Raw genomic sequence first — 21,428 nt, forward strand, 5'->3', positions numbered from 1 at the left:
TGGTCAGTATGAGGTTCCATACGTTAATTGATCAGTCTGAGGATCCATACGTTAATTGATCAGTCTGAGGATCCATACGTTAATTGATAAATCTGAGGTTCCATACGTTAATTGATCAGTCTGAGGTGTTCCATACGTTAATTGGTCAGTCTGAGGTGTGTCCATACATTAATTGAAGCACTGTACTCTACACATACTGCACAGTGTTTAAGTGCACTGTTAATCAGAAGTTCATATATAAAGGGGTATTTTCATCTGGGTTAAATAAATAAACGGAATGAATGAATTGTAAAGTTGCACCAAAATACCTTGTGGATTACATGCAGTTTATTGTCATGTTTAATTTGTCTGACCACAATAATAACAAGCACGAAGATCCCAGCTGGCTATCGGGTGCAGTATGTTGCTTCTAACAGTTGGATCAGAAAATATTAGGCTACCACAAATGCATAGATACTTTCTTTAATCCAAATATTTGATATGCTGTCTTCTCTGATAATCACATTGACTTAATTTGCAGAAGAACAGGGGTGTTCTGTGAAGTCCAGTAAAGGTCAATCAAACTGTGGCTGCCCCCAGCCCAGAATCAATAAAAAAAACACACATCTGCTGATTTATGGAGCGAATATTCTGTGCTGACATGCCATTAACAGTTTCGGGAGCTTGTCTTTTTTCCCTATAAATATTGAACAGCTTTCCTTTACGATTTGCTTTTAATTCGATCAGTTCAAAACAACATCATACGCATTTTTAACAGTAGCTATATAAAACTGTACTGTACACCTTGCACCTTGAAAATATTTCATTAGAGCGATATGCCTGCAAAATATTTTGCTGTAATGATAGTAAAAGGGTTATGCTATAGCTGCAAAAATAGTTGTATGCAACCAAACCTCCAAGATTCAAAATCGATTCACTAACGAAATTAGACATCCTGAACACTGTACACATAATTTCACAGGTAGGTGAACAAGAACGCATTTTTCTTGCATTCCACTGAAAAAAAGTTAGTTTCCACCAGACCAGACGTCCTTAAAAATAAACGAGTACAACACGTATAGAAAAAGCTCAATTTGCCATGTCACATGAGGGTTAACAGGCTAACGATTAGCCTTCTCCCCCAAATGATACATAACCAGCTATGGTTGGGATCAGTGTGGAACCTTGGCGATCGCGTCATTGTAGGGGTGGAGTTAATGTGCGCGCCGGCGTCTGAGAATCACGTGATGAAGTCCACGTGGGCCGCTCCAGTTGTACAGCCAGGAAGTAGAGAAATAGCGAACAGCGGTGTGAATTTTGATCAAGATTTACATTTTACAGAGACAAGAATAAAGCTGTTATGGAGCGCGAGATAGAAAGCTTGAAGCAACAGTTGTTGGCGAAAGACAATGAAATAGCCGTCTTAAAGGAAAAGCTTGCATTGCAAAAGGTATTTTGCCATCAGTGCCTTACTACAGTGTGGACGATATTGAATCATTCATGTGTGTGTTCCAGTCCAGTTTATTAGGTTATAAACACGTAAAGTAAATAATAAATATGAAAATCAGTTGCTCTTTAGGAAAGATTGTGATCCTAGTTTTTGATAACAACTCAGCAAAATAAATACTGCAGCAGCAACTACTGCTCTGTGTAGGAAAGGCGGAGACCAAACAGACAGGTCCTGTTTTATGTATACGTCCTTTTCCTTTAGGATTCCCGGTGCACTTCTTCAACAGCTGGTTTACAAGTAGTAGTCACAGAGCTGAGCCGTTTGGAAGAAAGGACAGCCCTTTCCAATGAAGAAATCATGAGGTATAGCAGACAGCTTCTCCTGCCGGAGCTCGGTGTCAAAGGTACCTGTCTACACTCCCAGCATGCTCCGGGGTTCCTTTGCTCATTTGAGGACTACTTTTTAAATTTTTGGAGCATTTTTAACTGGCATATCTACCTGCTGTTTTAATTTTGTCATTAGCAATATTGTTGTGTAATTTGCTCCTAACCGGAAAAAGTTGTCTAAAATATAACGTATCAAACTACATAGATACTTCTTGAACATTCACGATTACTGCATATTTAGGGTTCTGATTTTTTTCAATGACAAATCAATTTGGTACTTAAATGGTTTAAATTAGCTAATATTTATTTTTCTCCCAAATTAATTACATGATTGAAGTAATGTTATTTCAGCACATATGCAGAATGTAATGTTGGTGTGTGTGTGTATGTGTGTATGTGTGTATATATATATATATATATATATATATATATATATATATATATATATATATATATATATATAATATAATCACATGTTGTGGCGTAGAAATAAATATAAAAATGTAATTAGTAATCGGTTCAGTTTATTCCAACCCCTCGATGCTATTAAAATCGGTGAACTTAACCCTTGAATATTATCTGGTTGTCACTCAAAGACCAGACTCGAAAGCACCAATTTGAGGACTGAAGGTGCTGTAGGTTGCTGAAATATTTGTTTTCTTTTAAAAAGAGGAGTGTAGGTTGCAACACGTATATCTCCATGCTACACATTGTTTGCGTTATAATGTGTTTATTTGAATTCAATATATGATAATATTTCTAAAAACAGCCCTTATATTTGAATTGCGTTGAAATGTTGCTTTTAACTGATTAACACAGCTGAAACAATACAAAAAACTCTCTTCTAGTCTTTATATGGAGACATATGGAAGACGGAAATGCATGACAGCCTCATATGATGATACAATTTTTCCCCATATAAAGCAATGGAAAAAAAGAGTGTAACACTTTGCCATCTGTAGTCCCATTCTTCCCCAGCAGATGGCAGTATTACCCACAAACACATTTGTCAAGAGGTGGGAAGAATCTGAATGTTGTTGAAACTTTGAGATAAGTCCCCCTAACCCTCTGTATTTTATTAAGGTATGAGGTTATTGATTTGAATTTTAACTCCTAGGATTCAGTCACCCATGTAGTGTAAAGACTTCAGGACCTAGTCCTAAAGAAGAACATTATATGTTCATTATAAACTTAGACGTGTTGTGTAAACTTCAGCTCCTTACTGATTTCCAGTGCCTGGGAACAGGAGGTTTGAAAATAAAAGAACGCTTTCCAGATAATTGCATTCTGTTTTAGTAAAGCAGACTGCTATAGTGTTCCAAATCAAAAACTACTGCATATGCTGCTGATATTTCAGTGCTGAAATAACAATGTTCTTCAGATGTTTTTAACATTAACAAAATCTGTGATGGTCAGTTGTGCTGAAACTTTTTTTTATTGGCTGATTTAAGTTATTATTAATCTATATTCATAGACCTACTTGTATTTTCCTAAAAGAGAGAGCAATACAATGTAATACCTTTAGCTAATTGGGTTAGCTTTCAATTATAGGTTTGACTGCTGAGAATTTAAAGAAATACAGCATCTTAAACGCTGATGTCATCGTATTTCATGTTTTGACCTGAGAACGATGGACTGAGCTTCAGCATTTGGACATTTGGAGAATGTTGCATATTTTCTTTTTTTTTGTTGTTGTTGATCATACTATATTATTTAGGTTGAAACACTTGATGCATGTGATTCTGGTTGCAGGTCAGTTAACCCTTTCAAACACGTCTGTCCTGGTTGTTGGGTGTGGAGGGCTGGGATGCCCTTTGGCACAGTACGTTGCAGCAGCTGGCATTGGTAAGGAACTTAAACATAAAGGGTCTGATCAGAATGGAAACAGATCTGAAATACATGAAATGTCATTTAAGTCACATATTTTTACAGGCAGAAAAGACACTCTATAGAATGCACTGTGAGATGTTTGATTTTGTACACTACTTTTTTGGCCTCAAAGTTTCTTCTTTTTTATTTAATATGTTTTATAAATTTAGACGGTCCGATTACGTTCCCTCACCGCAGCTCAGGAGAACCGACGGTTCAGTGGGTGTCCTCCGATCCACGACCGAGCCAGTCGCCTCTGTATCACCACTCAATCTGTCTTCTGAACATTATATCGCAGCACACTTGTGTGTGAATAAATCTATCTTCAGAAGTGTGCAGCAGTATGTCACTCTGAATGCACCGTTAAGGCCCTGTCCACAGACCGTTTGAGCAGTGCAAGCCCCCTTGAAGCTGTGAGGCAGCTGCAGGCGTCAGCGTGTTCTCTAAAGTGTGCTTGCTGTTTTTCCACCAGCTGTGCTTTTGTTTGTTGATTGCAGGGAGAGCACATGCTTGATTGACAGTATTGAGTGTGTTCAGTCTACTTGCAGTCCTTGTACTTCTCCTCAATGGGTTTATTAACAGGTCGTTTGGGGCTGCTTGATTATGATGGGGTTGAGCTGAGTAACCTGCACCGGCAAGTTCTACATGGAGAGGACAGACAAGGCAGGCCCAAAGCACTGTCTGCAGCAGAGTCACTGAAGAGGTATGGGATTCACTGTACACCTGCATAGTGTTCTCTGCCTGGCCAGTGTATACCAGCAGCGAGAGCTTGCATGGACTGGCAATAATAATAATAATAATATTGAATGCATATGTGCAGCCACTGCAGTAGCGTCTTAGAACCTTGTGTGTGTGTGTGTGTGTTTGTGTTTGTATATGTATATATATATATACACAGTGCCCTCCATAAGTATTGGGACAGTGAAGTCAAAATTGCTATTTTGCTGTACACTCAAACAATATGAAAACATGAGTAAAAGATTAATATGAGGCAAAAGTACAGAATGTCACCTTTTATTTCTGGTGGTTTCAAGACATACATGTTTTACCAACTAAGAATAACAGCACTTTTAGAGTTCCATCCCCTCATTTTATGTGAGCATAAGTATTGGGACAATTCAACTTAAAGCAAGTATAAGAAGTATAAAAGCTAGTATTTAGTCGCAAATCCCTTGCATGCAATAACAGCAGTGAGTCTGCGACCCATTGACATCACTAAACTCTTGGTATCGTCCTTTGAGATGCTTTTCCAAGCCTTTACTGCAGCCATTTTCAGCTGTTGCTTGTTTTGGGGAGTTTCTGACTTCAGTCTCCTCTTCAGCAAGTGAAATGCATGTTCAATCGGATTTAAATCAGGAGATTTACTTGGCCAGTCTAAAACGTTCCACTTTTTTCCCCCTGATGAACTCCTTGGTTGCGTTGGCAGTGTGTTTTGGGTCATTGTCCTGTTGCATTGTGAAGTGCCGCCCAACGAGTCTGGTGGCATTTTCTTGTACATTGGTAGCCAAGATGCTTCTGTACACTTCTGAAGTCATTCTGCTGCTGCCATCATTCATTACATCATCAATAAAGATGAGTGAGCCTGTTCCAGAGGCAGCCATGCATGCCCATGCCATGACACTACCTCCACCATGCTTCACAGATGAGGTGGTATGCTTTGGATCATCTGCAGTTCCTTTTTTCTCCACACTTTTGCCTTCCCATCACTTTGATGAAGGTTAATCTTCGTCTCATCTGTCCATAAAACTCTGTTCCAAAACTCTACTGGCTCATCTCTGTACTTTTTAGCAAATTCTAATCTGACCTTTCTGTTTTTGGTGGTGATCAGAGGTTTGCATCTTGCAGTGTAGCCTTTGTAATTCTGCTGCCAAAGTCTTCTGCGAACAGTAGATTGTGACACTTTCACCCCAGCATTCTGGAGGTTGTTGGTGATTTCACTGACACTTATTTTAGGGTTGTTTTTCACAGCTCTGGTCATTTTTCTGTCATCAACTGCTGTTGTTTTCCTTGGCCGACCTGGTCGTTGCGGATTGCTGAAGACACCAGTGGTTTCTTTCTTTTTCAGGACATTCCAAACTGTTAATTTGGCTATGCCCAACTTTTGTGCTATGGTTCTAATTGAGTTCCTTTTTTCTTTTAGCATCCAAATCGCTTGCTTTTCTTTCATAGACAGCTCCCTGGTCTTCATGTTGGATTATGCCTACTGACACCAAGTGCAGACTCCAAAGGCAAAAGCAAAGGATAGAACTGAGACTACACATTCATAGCTCTTTTATGTGTGAACAATCAGTGCAACAGGAAACACCTGATCAATTAGAAACATCTGTGAGCCAAATGTCCTAATACTTATACTCACATAAAATGGGGGGATGGAACTCTGAATGTGCTGTTATTCTTAGTTGGTAAAACATATGTGTTGAAACAGCCAGAAATAAAAGATGACATTCTGTACTTTTGCCTCATATTCATCTTTTAATCGTATTTTCATATTGCTTGAGTGTACAGCAAAAATAGCAATTTTGACTTCTGTCCCAATACTTATGGAGGGCACTGTGTGTGTGTGTGTGTGTGTGTATGTGTGTGTGTGTATATATATATATATATATATATATATATATATATATATATATATATATATATATGTAAATAATTGTGTTTCATAAAGTCGAATGAACCCTGTTACGTTGAGATTGAATTACATATCGCTTTGTAGTTTTTCATATACTTAATGAAAAGCTGAAAAAAATTGACAAATGTGACCTTTCGAAGTGTGTTTGAAAACAAAGAGTAGAGGTACTTGGAGGCTTTTGATGCCATGGCAACCACACTCACTCTATTCTATTTAAAACTATGAATGTGTTTGTGATGTACTTTACTATATGTGATGTAACAATCTACTATTCCTTTCTATTTAAACACACCTTCAGGCATCATGTATATTGGTCCATGCAGTTTCCTTTATTCTTCTGTATTGTACATTATCTAAAGTTAATGTAGGTCAGATGTAGGTCATTCATGTTATGTGTTTTATGTAAATCTTTTGTAAACTGTTGAACTATTGCTTCATTTACTTTTTTATTTAATGTTTGACCTGTGATTTATGTAAACAGGACCTTTTCATGAGACATGAGAGGTTTATAAATGATTTTCCATTCCAATGGAAAAAATAATTCTTGTATGATTTAGTTATTTAGTTAGTTTTTATTTCATTAGTGTTCCAAAGCTTCCCTTTATAATGTTGCATTTTCTTTTGTAGTTTACAGGTTCAGTGATGAAAATCCATTCCTAAAAGTACTGCTTGTAGCTACTATATAGGAGATGTGTTGCTTTGCTGTATTTTGTTTTATTTAATACAAGTATCCTATCCTTATCCTATTAAAATGTAGACATGACTGACAGTAGCACTGCGTAAAGAAATGTGTTGCCTGCTGTATATAAGTGTACAAACATCATCACTGCTAAATAATGCATGAGTGTAATTGGAACTGAACTGCTGTTTCTTCATGTAGGCTCAACTCTAAAGTACAGTATGTACCTTATAACATGCAACTGACTCCTGACAATGCCCTGCAGCTCATTCAACAGTATCCTTTTGTGTTGCAAACAGTCTCAAAACTAAACTCAGATGTGCTACACAGGCTCACTGTTACAGTTCTGAAATATGTCATACCCATACATGTGTCCTACCTGTGTCCTCTGCACTGTGCATGTGCAGGACAGGTGGCAGTCTTGTCTGTAGTTTGTAGACCTGTGGTGTAGTTAAACAGTGAGAATAGGTCATGTTAAGTGCACAGTACTATACACACCTTTTACAAAGGGATCAAGAGCGGACCATGTCTTTCAAAACAGCATGGCTTGTAACTGTATGACTGTATTTTAACTGCTACTAAGTAAGTATTATTTAGCCGTTATATGAAATGGTTGTAATGATGAAGGGTGTTTTTCCTGAATGCTGATGTTTTTATGTATGACATTGTAGCTGACTGCTCAGACAATGTCCCCACACGCTACCTGGTTAATGATGCCTGTGTTCTCAGTGGGAAACCTTTGGTTTCGGCCAGTGCTCTGAGAATGGAGGGACAGGTAGGAACATCTTGAATGTCAACCAGGGCTGATCTTTCTACATTATGGGGTGAATGTTAAAAATCTACTGTAGATAGTAGCAGATCTTCATACTGTCAAAACTGTACATAAATCACATTAGTGTTTGGCTATGGGGCGATTCATTCACCCACTGGTCTCAACACTGCAGACCGGTATACAGATCTAGGAAAGATAATTCCACTCTGCAAATAACTGAAAATCTTTAAGGAAACAGCTAGGTTTGTCCTTATGTAAACTCTCACTGAAATGTGCCTTCAGCTCACCGTGTATAACTACAGAGGCGGTCCGTGCTACAGATGTCTTTACCCAAAGCCTCCTCCACCGGAGACCGTTACCAACTGCTCAGACGGTGGGGTTTTGGGTGTTGGTAAGTCTCCTCTTTCCTGCATTGTGAAGTCAGAGGGAGGGGTTCTGGGTGTGGGTAAGTCTCCTCTTTCCTTCATTGTGTAGTCAGAGGGAGGGGTTTTGGGTGTTGGTAAGTCTCCTCTTTCCTGCATTGTGAAGTCAGAGGGAGGGGTTCTGGGTGTTGGTAAGTCTCCTGTTTCCTGCATTGTGAAGTCAGAGGGAGGGGTTCTGGGTGTGGGTAAGTCTCCTCTTTCCTGCATTGTGAAGTCAGAGGGAGGGGTTTTGGGTGTTGGTAAGTCTCCTCTTTCCTGCATTGTGAAGTCAGAGGGAGGGGTTCTGGGTGTGGGTAAGTCTCCTCTTTCCTGCATTGTGTAGTGAAGTCAGAGGGAGGGGTTCTGGGTGTGGGTAAGTCTCCTCTTTCCTGCATTGTGTAGTGAAGTCACAGGGAGGGGTTCTGGGTGTGGGTAAGTCTCCTCTTTCCTGCATTGTGAAGTCAGAGGGAGGGGTTCTGGGTGTGGGTGAGTCTCCTCTTTCCTGCATTGTGAAGTCAGAGGGAGGGGTTCTGGGTGTGGGTAAGTCTCCTCTTTCCTGCATTGTGAAGTCAGAGGGAGGGGTTCTGGGTGTGGGTAAGTCTCCTCTTTCCTGCATTGTGAAGTCAGAGGGAGGGGTTCTGGGTGTGGATAAGTCTCCTCTTTCCTGCATTGTGAAGTCAGAGGGAGGGGTTCTGGGTGTGGATAAGTCTCCTCTTTCCTGAATTGTGTAGTGAAGTCAGAGGACTGGAGAAGCAGAGTAAGCCCAATGCTTGATATCAGTGGGAAAGGGGCTCTCAGATCCTGCAAATCATGCACCGGCATTACATGCTATAGAAGAGCAAGGCAGTGTTTTCATCACTGTGTTGCTGATAAGCTGTAGAAATGAGCTTGCCCTCAATTATTTATGGGTTGAGTTATTTAAAAATAAGCCACTCTGTGATATTGGAGCTACATGAGACTGTGACATTCTGTTGAGAGTACTCCAACTTAGACTTTACTACTGGTAGGATAAATGTGTTTTTCTTTTCATGAAAAAATGAAGCAGGGCACACAAGAACATTTTGATAGTTAAAACTTCATATGTAGAAATATGAAATAATATCTTCCGTGGTCAAACTTGGTCATTTCGCTGGTGATTTGCCCCTGTTATGGTTTAATGAGACTGACCTCAGTCTATACTTTCTTGTTGAGTGTGCTTTTTTCACAGGCGGTTCCTAAGAGATTTATTGGCATTTTGGTCAAGTAGTTACAAGACTCAAAGCCAGGAGGTTCTGGGTCTGAATCTCAGGACAGCCACTGACCCCAGTGTGTGCTCAAAGGCATCCACTTCACTTCCTTGTGCTTTTGTCAATCCAGCTGTACAACGTGGTAGAAAGGTTGTACACATCTAGAAACAGGCTGATGTGTCTGGGCAGGGCTGCCCTGTGGAAATAAATAATGCTAGAACAGAGTGTCAATGTCAGTGGCTGTGGTTTAAATGAGTATAATTTATTTCTTTAATACTATTACTCACTTCCCTCATTGGTTTCAAATAATGTTTACTAATGTGCATAGCAACAAGAAAGCTTCTGCTTTACTGGTCGTTTTACAGAAGGCAGATTGTGTCTTGGTTGGCTTTATTAAGACTGCAGGATGGTCCTGTTCTAAATACAAAGTGCGAGTTTAACAATAAATAAACAAACAAGGCACTCGTTGATGCAACAGGTTCATTAACACTGCTGTCACTGCTGGGGTCCTGGGGTTAAACTAGTGACTCTAGTGAAAAGAGTTTGGGTCTTGTTTTGACGCAAGAGCAAAATTAACAAAGTAGAAAGCAGCTTCATTGCAGTAACTGCAGGAAAGAACCATTGTTATTGTTTGGAGTCGTTTCTTGTAAGTTTTATTCCTCTCTGAAGAACCACAGTGCAGGAAGCAAAGTGTCTTCAGTCCCTATATTTCCATAATGGTATCCCACACTGATCGTGAATAAGTATTATTATAAAATGACTATATTATTGATGTTTAATGACTTTTATATCCCCTCTAATGTAGTTCCAGGAATCATGGGATGCATTCAAGCCCTGGAGGTCCTGAAGATCGCTTCTGGAAAAGAATGTATCCTTTGAAATATATTGGAATCTGTTCTCCAGACTTTGCATACAGATTCATCTTTCAGGGATATGCTGATTGTGCAGAGATGGGTGCGCTGCAGTGCAAAAGTCTCAACTGAATAGCCCCTATTGTACACTTAAAGAAAGATCTACAGTATATACTGGCATGATTTAATATGAACCCTCACAAATGTTTTGCATCTTTTTATGTGGGGAAAAAATACACAGAAGCATATATGGTTTGAGAGGATGGTTTTTAATAACTGAGAAAAAAGGACATTTTTAATGGCAAATGGTGCAACATGTAGATCTGCCCTTGTTTACATCTGCAGTTAGTGTAGTTACTGCAGTGTCAGGGCAGTTCCAGAGGCAACAGCAGAACCCACATCCCTTTACTGAGTCCCTTCGCTACAGTTAGTGGTGACGTAGCTTTCGGGTCTCAGTATCGTACAAGCACAGCCCTCTCACTGTTGGATTGTCTTGCAGATGCTCTGTAGTTTGGGGAAACCTCATGGTCAGGGTTGGATTAGTTCAAGCCAACTTCCACTGAATAAGAGGAAGTGAAAATGTTTACTTCTGGTTTGTTCTTTTTTTCTCATGATGTGACTTTAAGTGCGGTTTAGCTCAGATTTTGGAAATTTTAATTTAAATTGTAAAAGATGAAGATTATTTGCAATATGTATTTTGCTACTCTTATTATTTCTTTTTTTTACATATTTATCATACGGTAGTCAATGCTTCTACTGCTTTAGTAATGAATGTTCATTCTATCGAATATGGTAGAGGTTTCAGACTAAATAATGCCAAATACTACTCTATTCTTACAGTAATGTGCAGTTATCATGCTGCAGTGACAATGTGAAGTCACAAGGGGAGCTCCATTGTTGGTAAGCTCACAAGCATTTCCACTATTGTGTGTAAATAATTGCAATGAGTGTTTATTAGACCATCGTTTGCCAGCATTAAATTATATATATATATATATTTTTTTTTAAAGTTCTGCATGCTGTATGATAAGAGCTTGTTGGATGAGGTTGGATTCTGACTTGATTTCCTCTTCTAATATATGCTCCAGTATTCCAGTTGCCCTTTCCTTTACTGTGCCGTTCATCAGCTTCGTATCGGCAGCAGATGTTACTGTTTGACGCCCTGGATGCTCGCTTTCGTACAATTAAGCTGAGACCCAAGCAGGCTGGCTGTGTAGTGTGTGGAGAGAATCCAACTGTGAAAGCCCTCGTGGACTATGAGAAGTTCTGTGGGTCTTCAGCAGCTGACAAGGTCAGAGCAAGCTTTGTAGTTCAAACTTGTATCAGTGTAAATAAAGCAGTGCTCTGTTCCCCTGTTTATATGCACAGTCTGTACCTGTGTGAGGCATGGATTCCATGATTCTGCTTGGACACCAGTCTAGAGCTGGAATAGGGTGGTGGTGCGTGGGCACTTGTGTTTTCTATTATTATTATTATTATTATTATTATTATTATTATTATTATTATTATTATTATTATTATTATTATTATTATTTATTTCTTAGCAGACGCCCTTATCCAGGGCGACTTACAATTGTTACAAGATTTCACATTATACAGATATCGCAGTATTTTTACGTACAATTACCCATTTATACAGTTGGGTTTTTACTGGAGCAATCTAGGTAAAGTACCTTGCTCAAGGGTACAACAGCAGTGTCCCCCACTGGGGATTGAACCCACAACCCTCCGGTCAAGAGTCCAGAGCCCTAACCACTACTCCACACTGCTGCCCTAGGGTTAAAATAGTTCATTACAAAAGTATTGATTCACTGTGCATGAAAACATATATATATCATTTGTTTTTATCCCTTAAAAAATCAATTAAAAAATAAAATAATAAAATATCCCTGGCTTTTTTTTTTTTTACTGGACATGCACATGCTCAAGGCTACCGCGTACCTTCATGTTTGGTTCAAGTTAGGGTTAACAACCTATACTGTTTTCCTTCCAGTATGTCTTATATTTCATCAAGGGACAGTCTGTGCTCCATTTGAATCCACATTTGGCAGTCTGTTGGTTTCAGGCTGTGGTCGTCTGGAAATATATTTCTTGTGACCATCAGGGCCATAACTGGCAAAAACAGTTTAAAAAACAAAGAGCTTGACTTTGTAAATACAGCTTGTCCTTGTTTTAACCGGCCCTCCCCTTTGAGAGAGATAGATAGAAATACATTCTTCATTATTATGATGTTAATAAACCAGCTAATAATTCCAGTGTGAACAGTCCACACAAACACTGCTATCTGTTACTATTCTCAGTGCATCTGCAAGAAAATATAAAAGCAGGCTGTTGTTTATAGTTGGAAATAGAGAGATAACATTACAAGCAGATTGTGTGAATGTTTTAATACAATGAGTCTAGTGTGTGCATGCTTTTTGTTTTTATCTCTGCTTCTTGGAGCCAAGATGTCCTTGGAAATGAGATGAATATTCTCAGTAGGATTATTCCTGATTTAAATGTTGTACACAAGGGACTATTAACAATGACTGACATATTAGGGGGTTGGGGCTGGCCAAGGGTGAGGTTGATACTCTTGGTTAGACTAGCAGTCAGACGTGTGGGACAGTTTTATATTGGAATATGGTCGACATAGGCTTGGTGATTTCTTTCTTCATGAGAGTGAAAGCTCTAATATTGTATTTATAGCCATGATGTATGTTACAGACACATTCTTGTTAAAGATAAATGGGACAACTGTTTCAAACTGAGATTAAATGTACCACACAGAAAAATAGCTGCAGAAGAACGGGGTCATATGCAGGGCAACAATGAGAAAGTGTTTTAAACTAAATGAAAGTTGGTCATGTGGTATTAGTGATTATGTTGTACTTTCTGAGAACATCATTGATCATTGAAGTGTAATGTGTAAGGATCGGAATTTTAATCTGTACATTTCCCAGAGAATGTTACATTTATTACAATTTATTACACTTGTTAGCCATATTAGACTTTGGCAAGGACTTCAGCTGTCTCAGCAGTTTTTAACCCTAACTTTATATGTTGTTTTTTTTCTTCTTTTTATGGTGTTCTGGCATTTCCAGTGCAGGAAGTTATGTTTGCTACCAAAAGAGCAAAGAATATCTGTGCAGGTAAGGTTTCCAAAGCGAATCTGTCTGTGTGTTTAACTGCACCTGCACCGGGGAGGAGTACAGGGAGTAAGAGAAAGAAGGATAATTCAGTATCCCATCAGGGGAAGTTGTATGAGTTTGCAAACCTACATCCACACCGACTCCTGCTAATATCTGTCAAACCGGTTCTGTTGGCAGCTTCACATTGCCAGTGTTATGGAAGCTCCTCAAGAACCCTTCACTTTGAGATGTGACCTCAAGGGGACGTCGGGTTGGGGTCATGTGACTTTGGGGGTTTTTCGGCATCATACTCACTACTCCCTAGTCAGCTTCGATCATGGGTGCTGTACAAGAAAAGTGAACCCTTGCCTGACCGTTTTTTTTGGAAAGCTGCCAGCACCACAGTGTCAGAGCCTTGTGATTCAGAAACTGTTTGTGGTAGATACTTTCTGTTCGCAGGATTGTGTTGCTTACCAACAGCAAGGTGCCATATTAAGGTCAAGGTCACTTTTGAAGCTGCAGCTGCACAGAGACAACGTGCACTTTGACTATGTGTCTTAATGTTTTGTACATGTCTGTATTCTTAGTTTTTAGTACTGAAGTTCTGTTTCCAGTGTTGTCTAGTAAAAGTGAAACATTTTACTGACGCATTATTATTATTATTATTATTATTATTATTATTATTTGTTTATTTAGCAGACGCCTTTATCCAAGGCGACTTAGAGACTAGGGTGTGTGAACTATGCATCGGCTGCAGAGTCACTTACAACTACGTCTCACCAGAGCCGGTATTTGAACACAGCCTCCAATATGGCCAGACTTCAGCGTCTGGCCATATTAAGGATACAGACCGCTCACAGATAGTTTTTCGAAGTTGTATTCTATGATTGTCTCAATCCAGTTCCGTTACAGGTGGTGTCCAGTATAAACCTTCACTGCTGCACTGGTTTTAACCCCAGGATATACCAGTGAGACGATCTTTTTTCAGAATTCCAGTTTGCTTCTTGTTTACAAACCATTCCATCTAATATGATATACCTTCGATTAGGCTACAGGGGATGTTTTGCTTTTTGTTCACAGAAACTCCCATTTGTAATTTTTTGGTTGAAGATTGAATATTCTGAGCCCTGTTGTACGGCTCTTTACAAGTTGAGGACCTATAAGACTTTTCAGAGATGGGTGAAAATGATATCCCCAAGGAGCTTGGACAATCATTGGGAAGTAATTCAGGGATGGAGATAAGACTCCTATGGCATATGAGTTTCACCCATTCCAGGTTTTATCACGAGATTGATTAGCCACAGTGTATGGGTAACAAGTATAGTTGTGTCTTATTAAATTCAGGAACAGACCACACTGCTATGCAATGGGAGTGTTATTTCCATCCCTGTAATTGCTCTGGATCTCAGGGCTCCAACATGTACAAAGCCAGTCTGTGGTACCAACGTTCCTTCTCTTCCAAGCCATCCCTCATCCAGACAGAGCCCCACAGGTATGCTCTTGGGGTTTTGTACAGCCGTATACAGGAGGTGGGTGGACATTTAAAAGTGCATTGGGTTTGCCAACTCCTCAACCATCCTCGCCTGTCCCACCTAAACGGAAAGCTTCAGTTGGCTTTCATTTTGACTTCACATGGTAACATATCATTTTGACCTGTTTTGTAAAGCCATTCGTAGCAAGGCATTTTGCATGAAACGTTTATTTTGGGTTGCTGGAAAGCAGGACCAGACTGAAAGATGTGATCACGTGTTTTGTATTTTGCAGGAGTACAAACAGGTATTGAATACCCGGATCCCTCACCTTCTCGTGGATGTCCGTCCACCTGTAGAGGTTCACATCTGCCATCTGCCTTTTTCACTCAGTATCCTTTGTGGCCGGTTACCTGGTTATGTATTTCTAGTCCTATTAGCAACACAAGTATTGTTCCTGTCTATTCAGTTTGTTAATATAGATACTGTATTTTGAATGGATATTTACAGCAGGCACCTTGTGTGCTTTTCTTTAAGGCTTGTGCGATAAGACATATTGAGGTATAGTGTTGACATTGAATGTGTTGTCATGTTTATAAAACAAATCCATGTTTTCATGTATACTGTGATAGGGGTCACAACTAAAAAAGGGGTTGCTGAATAAAGTTGCAAAAGAGCTGCCATTTTTATGTAACAGATGCTTTTCATAGTCGCACTTTTAGTCAAAATAAATAAATACTTTTTTGTTGTCTGGTTGTAACTTCTTGATGTAATTATCTGTAAAGGGATTTTTAAGTGCATTTCTTTTTTATATTTCTTCCTTCTGGTGTACCCTTTTTTCTGTTCAATATAATATGTAATGTTTCTTTTACACTGTGATCAGACATTCCTCTTGCTAGTTTAGAAGACAAGAAAGCACAAGAGCTAGAACTTCTGAAAGAGAAAATCGCTGAAGTGAAGCAACAGACAAACCAGGAATCTGTTTTTCCAGGTACTGTACAGTACTACGTTTTTGGCTTCTTGCAAGCAAAGTTATCATTTTGTCTCTGAAAAGAGAGGCATCTGTGTAAGAGCAAGGATGCAAACCGTGGAAGGTCCCTCTATAGTGGAATACCCCACATCATCCAAGATGCTAGGAGTACGCTTATTGTAGCAGAAAAGGTAAGAAATTGATTCTGGTCCCTCTATTCAAGCACAGATACCTTTCGATTGAAGTCCACCCCACAATACAGTTTTTTTTTTAAGTGTAATATTTATTAAACAGTTCCATGAATATGAAACTTGTATTTACTTCTAAAGAAGAGCCAGTACCACACAAGTTCAGCTGCATGTCTGGCATACAGTGGCTCTGGTAAGCTGTGCATTCCCCAGCCACTGCAGTGAACATGTCATTTTCTTCTGAGGCAGTTTGCTCAGCTCACACAATAGCCTTTTTGCAGTCCAATGCCCCTTGCTGTTTAGCAGGTAGGAGCTAGAATTGAACTGAGCAAAATATAACCTGAGCTTCTTCAATCTATTTAAGCCTTTGTTGCTGTAAATCAGTCCTTCTGGACATCCACACTGCAGAGCAAAATGACATGGTTGCCAGGTGATGCCCTCTGTGTAGAAATATTATCCGTGTCACATCACAGCTGCCTTGATGATACATATTTAACTCTTTAAACACTTGCACAGAACATGCAGTACAGGGGCAGGCCTTTTTATTTTACTACTTTGGGTCACATTCCACATTTCCAGCATTAGAAGAAAATAAAAGTACAATAAAAATGATTCAAAGCTTTTTTCTTGCATTTCCTGCAGAGATCTGTTGTATGAATGCATTTAGCAGAGGGCTCCACTGTTAGGAAGCCACAATCTGGAGGCACTCCTCTGTTTATGCCCTATTTGGACTGTTAAGATTCAAAGTTTTGCATTGCATATATTGATTCCAAAGTGATATTGGCCCACCCTTGACGGATGCCATCTTGTGAAAAATAATCCAGTTTTGATTATTTTATTATTTGCACAATATTTAGCATTTTGTGGCCCCATAGTTACATTTTTATGCAACTGTCAACTGTGGATATCCTGATAGTGATCCCCCCCATTACTGTTACAAAATTCTTGGCTCATGTGTCTGTGTGTCTCCGTAGGTATTACTATCAATGTGCAGACACAATTTTGAGAAAATGTCCCCACAAAGATAGTAACTCCTGAAAAAACGACATTGTTGTGATGTCCCCACTTTGTAAAACACCTTTTTAATAACTAAATATGCCTTCAAAAAAAAAGTGCCAAACTATTTTGTTTGTTGTCGACTTTCACCCTGTGTGGAGTTCTGTCTGACTGGAGTTAGAAATAGTAAATAAAAATATAGTGAGAGTCAATGACAATTCCGCACAAATATAAGAATGCAAACGTGTGCGTCAGTGTGTGTGTGCAAGTGCGTCAGTTCGTGTGTACGCGCGCGCGTCAGTGTGTGTGTGCGTGCACGTATGTGCGTCTGTGTGGTCAGTGTGTGTTTTTGTGTGTGCATGTGTGCGTGCGTCAGTGTGTGTGTGTGCGTTCGTGCGTGTGTGTATATAGAAACTGTCCACACTTTTAGATTCCCTTGTCCTGTTTCTGTATAGCATGTCTCACTTCACTTTCTCTCTTTCATGTCTCTGTCTTGTGACAAAGTGCAGTTCAGTATTCAAGCAGACAATAACCCTGTGTCCTCCAGATGTGGGGTAGACTGTCTTTGAATACAGCATTATTTATTTCAGGGCAAAGCATTTATGACATATTGTAAGTCATTTGTTGTCTGTTTGGGCATTTGAATGTATTCCAAGGCACCAAAATATTGAATAAAGATCCTCTAACTGTATCCAGATAACATGACTCAACCTGATATGTGCTGCACTGCCTTTGTTGTTTCAGTGACTATGTTTTCTCTTTTTCCTTTAGTGTATGTGATCTGCAAACTTGGAAATGATTCTCAGAAGGCAGTGCAGATTTTGCAGATGATGTCAGGAACAGAACTGCATTCTGTGCTAGTAAAAGATATCCAGGGAGGATTAATGGCTTGGGCTCGCAAAATTGACCCAACATTTCCCCAGTATTAACATTTTCACTGTGATCTAATCTGTGTTTAGTTTTTTTTAATTTCAGACATGTTTTGCATATATTTACATGTGATCTGTTTTTCATTATCATTCATGTTTACAGTATTAATAGTTGATCACATTTGCTCCAACATAAGGTACCAATTAATTTTTGATAGTAAAGCATTTCAGTTTTACTATAGACCATTTGCCAAATCTTTTAACACCTGTGTACCTTACAGAACCATTATACCATGGCAAAGGTGAATATTTACACATTCTCCTTATCTAATAGTCTTTTACTAACCCATATTGATTAGTGGTTTCAGAGGGTTTGTTCAAAATATGCTTTAGTAAGTCCATTTCACACAGTAGCAATAAGAAACTGCAATGTACAGACTAACTTTAATGTAGAAAGTATTGATACAACTGTGACGTTCGTTGGGGTTATGATTAATCTGTGTATAATTATCAAGCATGTCTATTTGCAGTCACTGAAAAAAATCAGGAATTTCCGTAGGGTCTTTTTTTTCTCCACACAGATAAACTTTAAAATCCACTTTTACCTTGCCAACATCCCGAAACAAAAGATGTACTAATTCATCTTAAAACGTTAATGATTCATGATGTTATTATATGGTATTCAGGTATTGTGTTGGTTATAAAATATGAATTGCTATTGATGGTTCATAAACATTTGCCACCTATTGGATTATTAAACTCGTTCCATCATACACATGGTTTAACAGGTTTACAACAGATAAATCAATGATGTTTAATTTCTAATTATGTATGGTTTTCTAGTGAGGTATGATACATTTCACACATGACTTTGTGTACTTTTGCGTACAAAATGCATTAAACCAGTGGTCTGGAGACAGATATTAGCCTTTCAAACAATCATTTTTATTGCAAAATGTTCATTTCCATTCTTACTACATTATAAATGTCTTAACATTGGTTATCTTTAAAGTCTAGGTTCAGATGATCATTTCAAATTGTATTTGTTTATATGTGTGCAGTTGCTATTTGGTTTATTTGGCTTTGCGGTTTACATAAAGTGTAGCTACAGTTTTTTTTTTTTTTTTTTTATAAGCATGGCATGATACTGTATGAATATTTCAAATATACTCTAAACAGCTGTGGTGTTCTACTGGAACCCAAGCTGTTTAGAGTACACTATGAAAATGTGTGTTTGTCTATTTAAAATATTTATCTAGGAGAGTGGAACATTTAATCAGTTACAGCAGCAGCAACTAACTTGTTTCTATACAAAATAGATTCAAGACAAAGACAAAATTACCATCTGCAGTGGGTGGCAAACATCAACAGAAATTGCTCTAAGTGTGGCTGGCACACCTTGTGTATGTAAACCCTGACAGAAATTCAATTTGTTTTTGCTTTGTTCATGGTACAAAGGAAAAGCCTGTGATGCTATCTTGGTAAGATTTTTAAATGATCTAAGGAATACACCAATATAATATTTCTGTGGAGTCCTAGAGTGTTTTCTAATCAACTGTTACTGTGTGCTGCATATAGAATAATATACTACTGGCTTTGAAGTTTCTTCACACAACAACTAAAACGACCCCACAGTGGCTTCAAAAAGCATTGGAACACCCCTGATTGTTTGTGGTACTTGGACATGTGTTGCCCATTTTATCCCTCTCAGCCCACATGCTTACTAAATATCTTTGTAACCCTAAATAGAAAATATTCACCTAAAGTGAAAGATTTGAATTAGTATTACACCCCACATGGGCAGCAACACCTCACATGTTATCAATGCACTACCTACCAATTGTGAATTTCAGAGAGGAGATACTTGTTTCTGCAATGGTAACGGCCAAGAGGGGTTAAGGGACAATTAATATAGATTCTGCCGTTGATCATTCAAAACGGGTAACATTTTGGGTGTACTGCTTGCTGTGGTGAGACGGGACAACTTGTTCATTAAAATATTTATATATATATATATATATATATATATGTATATATATATATATAAATACCGGACAGTTCTCTATTCAAAGGTATATAGTTGCCAAGCAGTCTGCGTGGGGTAAAGCACCAGCCATACTTTTAGAGCCTTGTAGGTGGCTCTCAATTGAACATTTAGTGCTGGTGATCATTGCTACTGTACAGTGCAAGTTGTGGAGGCGTGTCCCGTTGAAGACTTCACCAAAGCGTCACAGATGGCCTGTATCCATTCACGCTGCTCAGATTCACTGTTTGCTTTCAGGAAGAATGTCCTCTTGCCCCCCTTTGGAGTAATTGTCCAAGTGAATGTCATCTCATTGCCATCGACTTCTTTAACATGGGCACCTAAAAGGCTGATTTTCTTTTGTACTGCCTGCGTTTAAATAAACAAGATGTAAGCATGAAGTCCAAACTCACCAGTGTTACAATGCTACTGAGGAATTGAAATGTACAATTTCACTTACTACATGCTCAAACTGGACTTTACACGTATAAGCAAACATTTAACTTGTATAAGCAAGTTAACTGCTCTTAGTCAAACCCACTCTTACATGTAGTTATTTCCTGTAGTCTCTGTTTTTTGCTCTTATTTGAATTTGATCTTTTGCTATGAGTTTTACAGTACTTTACAACTGCTCTTATCTGTAATGTGACAGGGAGGGTGGAATGGAAAGAGCGAGGGAGGGAGGTAGTTATATTGTTCAAAGGGAAGGGGACAATGTTTTTTGTGTTTAAGTTCTGTAATTTTATTTCTGTTTTATTATTTCTGTTTTGTATTATAAAAGCTTTGGCAATACCCGAGCGCTCTCGTCATGCCAATAAAGCATTTTTTTTTCCTGTAATGTGATACTTTATAATGTGATAACTTGTAATGTGATATTTTGTAACAATTGTAAGTCGCCCTGGATAAGGGCGTCTGCTAAAAAATTATTATTATTATTATTATTATTATTATTATTATTATTATTATTATTATTATTATTATTATTATAAACTGCTACAGTATATTTTGGTTTTGAGAACAAACATAGTTAACAGTATTCATACTAACAAAATCTAGACTGTAATGGTTCGCTTTAAATGACACTAGATGAATTCCACAATGCAATGTACAGTACCTGTGTTTGGGAAACACTTGCGTTGTTGCCCTGGAAACAGAAGCGTTGCCATAAGCGACGCTCACTTCAGAACTCCTAGCGAGCAGTGCCGTGTTTTCTTACCTTTTCATTCTCCCCATACAAAAGCTGTGTTTCTTTTATCACGAACCAGGCAGGCTTCCAGCGATAGGTAAACTGTGTTCGCTTTGATAACCATCCCTTTTTATCTGAAACTAGTTCTGCTGAGTCTCTTACTACGCCGTTAGAGGTCGCAGGCGCTTCAGCCATCATGAAATCACAGCGAATAACGGAATAGTGGGCTGTGTTTGGCATGCGCGGTGAAAACACCCCTCTCCCCTCGTGATGTTATCTGGGAGATGTAGTTTTTTGATGAGCAGTAACCAATACACGTAAATGGGAAAGCTGGTCTTTTGAACTACAACTACCAAACGTTTCCAATTCTTCGCT

At 38.7% G+C, this 21,428-nt stretch overlaps 1 protein-coding gene and 1 long non-coding RNA gene across 2 annotated transcripts; one reads left to right on the forward strand and one right to left on the reverse strand.

The window, feature by feature from the left end:
• The first annotated feature begins 1,171 nt into the window (after positions 1 to 1,171).
• On the forward strand, positions 1,172 to 18,617 carry mocs3 (molybdenum cofactor synthesis 3). The gene is made up of 13 exons (XM_034004500.3): positions 1,172 to 1,429; positions 1,691 to 1,832; positions 3,568 to 3,660; positions 4,267 to 4,387; positions 7,194 to 7,268; positions 7,650 to 7,767; positions 8,047 to 8,155; positions 10,197 to 10,259; positions 11,370 to 11,533; positions 13,326 to 13,373; positions 15,117 to 15,213; positions 15,705 to 15,812; positions 17,747 to 18,617. Exons 1-13 carry the CDS (start codon positions 1,340 to 1,342, stop codon positions 17,902 to 17,904), a joined length of 1,386 nt encoding a protein of 461 aa, XP_033860391.3. The 5' UTR covers positions 1,172 to 1,339; the 3' UTR covers positions 17,905 to 18,617.
• A 150-nt stretch (positions 18,618 to 18,767) lies between these two features.
• LOC131737077 (uncharacterized) lies at positions 18,768 to 21,350 on the reverse strand. The gene is made up of 2 exons (XR_009328641.1): positions 21,084 to 21,350; positions 18,768 to 20,236 (listed from the first exon to the last, which is right to left on the reverse strand). It is a non-coding gene; the product is annotated as an uncharacterized LOC131737077 (long non-coding RNA).
• Positions 21,351 to 21,428: the final 78 nt, after the last annotated feature.

The sequence above is a fragment of the Acipenser ruthenus genome, chromosome 5 (genome assembly GCF_902713425.1).
Source record: "Acipenser ruthenus chromosome 5, fAciRut3.2 maternal haplotype, whole genome shotgun sequence".
In the NCBI taxonomy this organism is placed as follows: Eukaryota; Metazoa; Chordata; class Actinopteri; order Acipenseriformes; family Acipenseridae; genus Acipenser; species Acipenser ruthenus.

Excerpts from the sequence above, each read along its gene's own strand:
- mocs3 (XM_034004500.3), top strand. The coding sequence starts at position 1,340 with ATGGAGCGCGAGATAGAAAGCTTGAAGCAACAGTTGTTGGCGAAAGAC. Across the intron at positions 7,768-8,046 it reads CTCTGAGAATGGAGGGACAG|CTCACCGTGTATAACTACAG; the intron begins GTAGGAACATCT and ends ATGTGCCTTCAG. Across the intron at positions 13,374-15,116 it reads AGCAAAGAATATCTGTGCAG|GAGTACAAACAGGTATTGAA; the intron begins GTAAGGTTTCCA and ends TGTATTTTGCAG.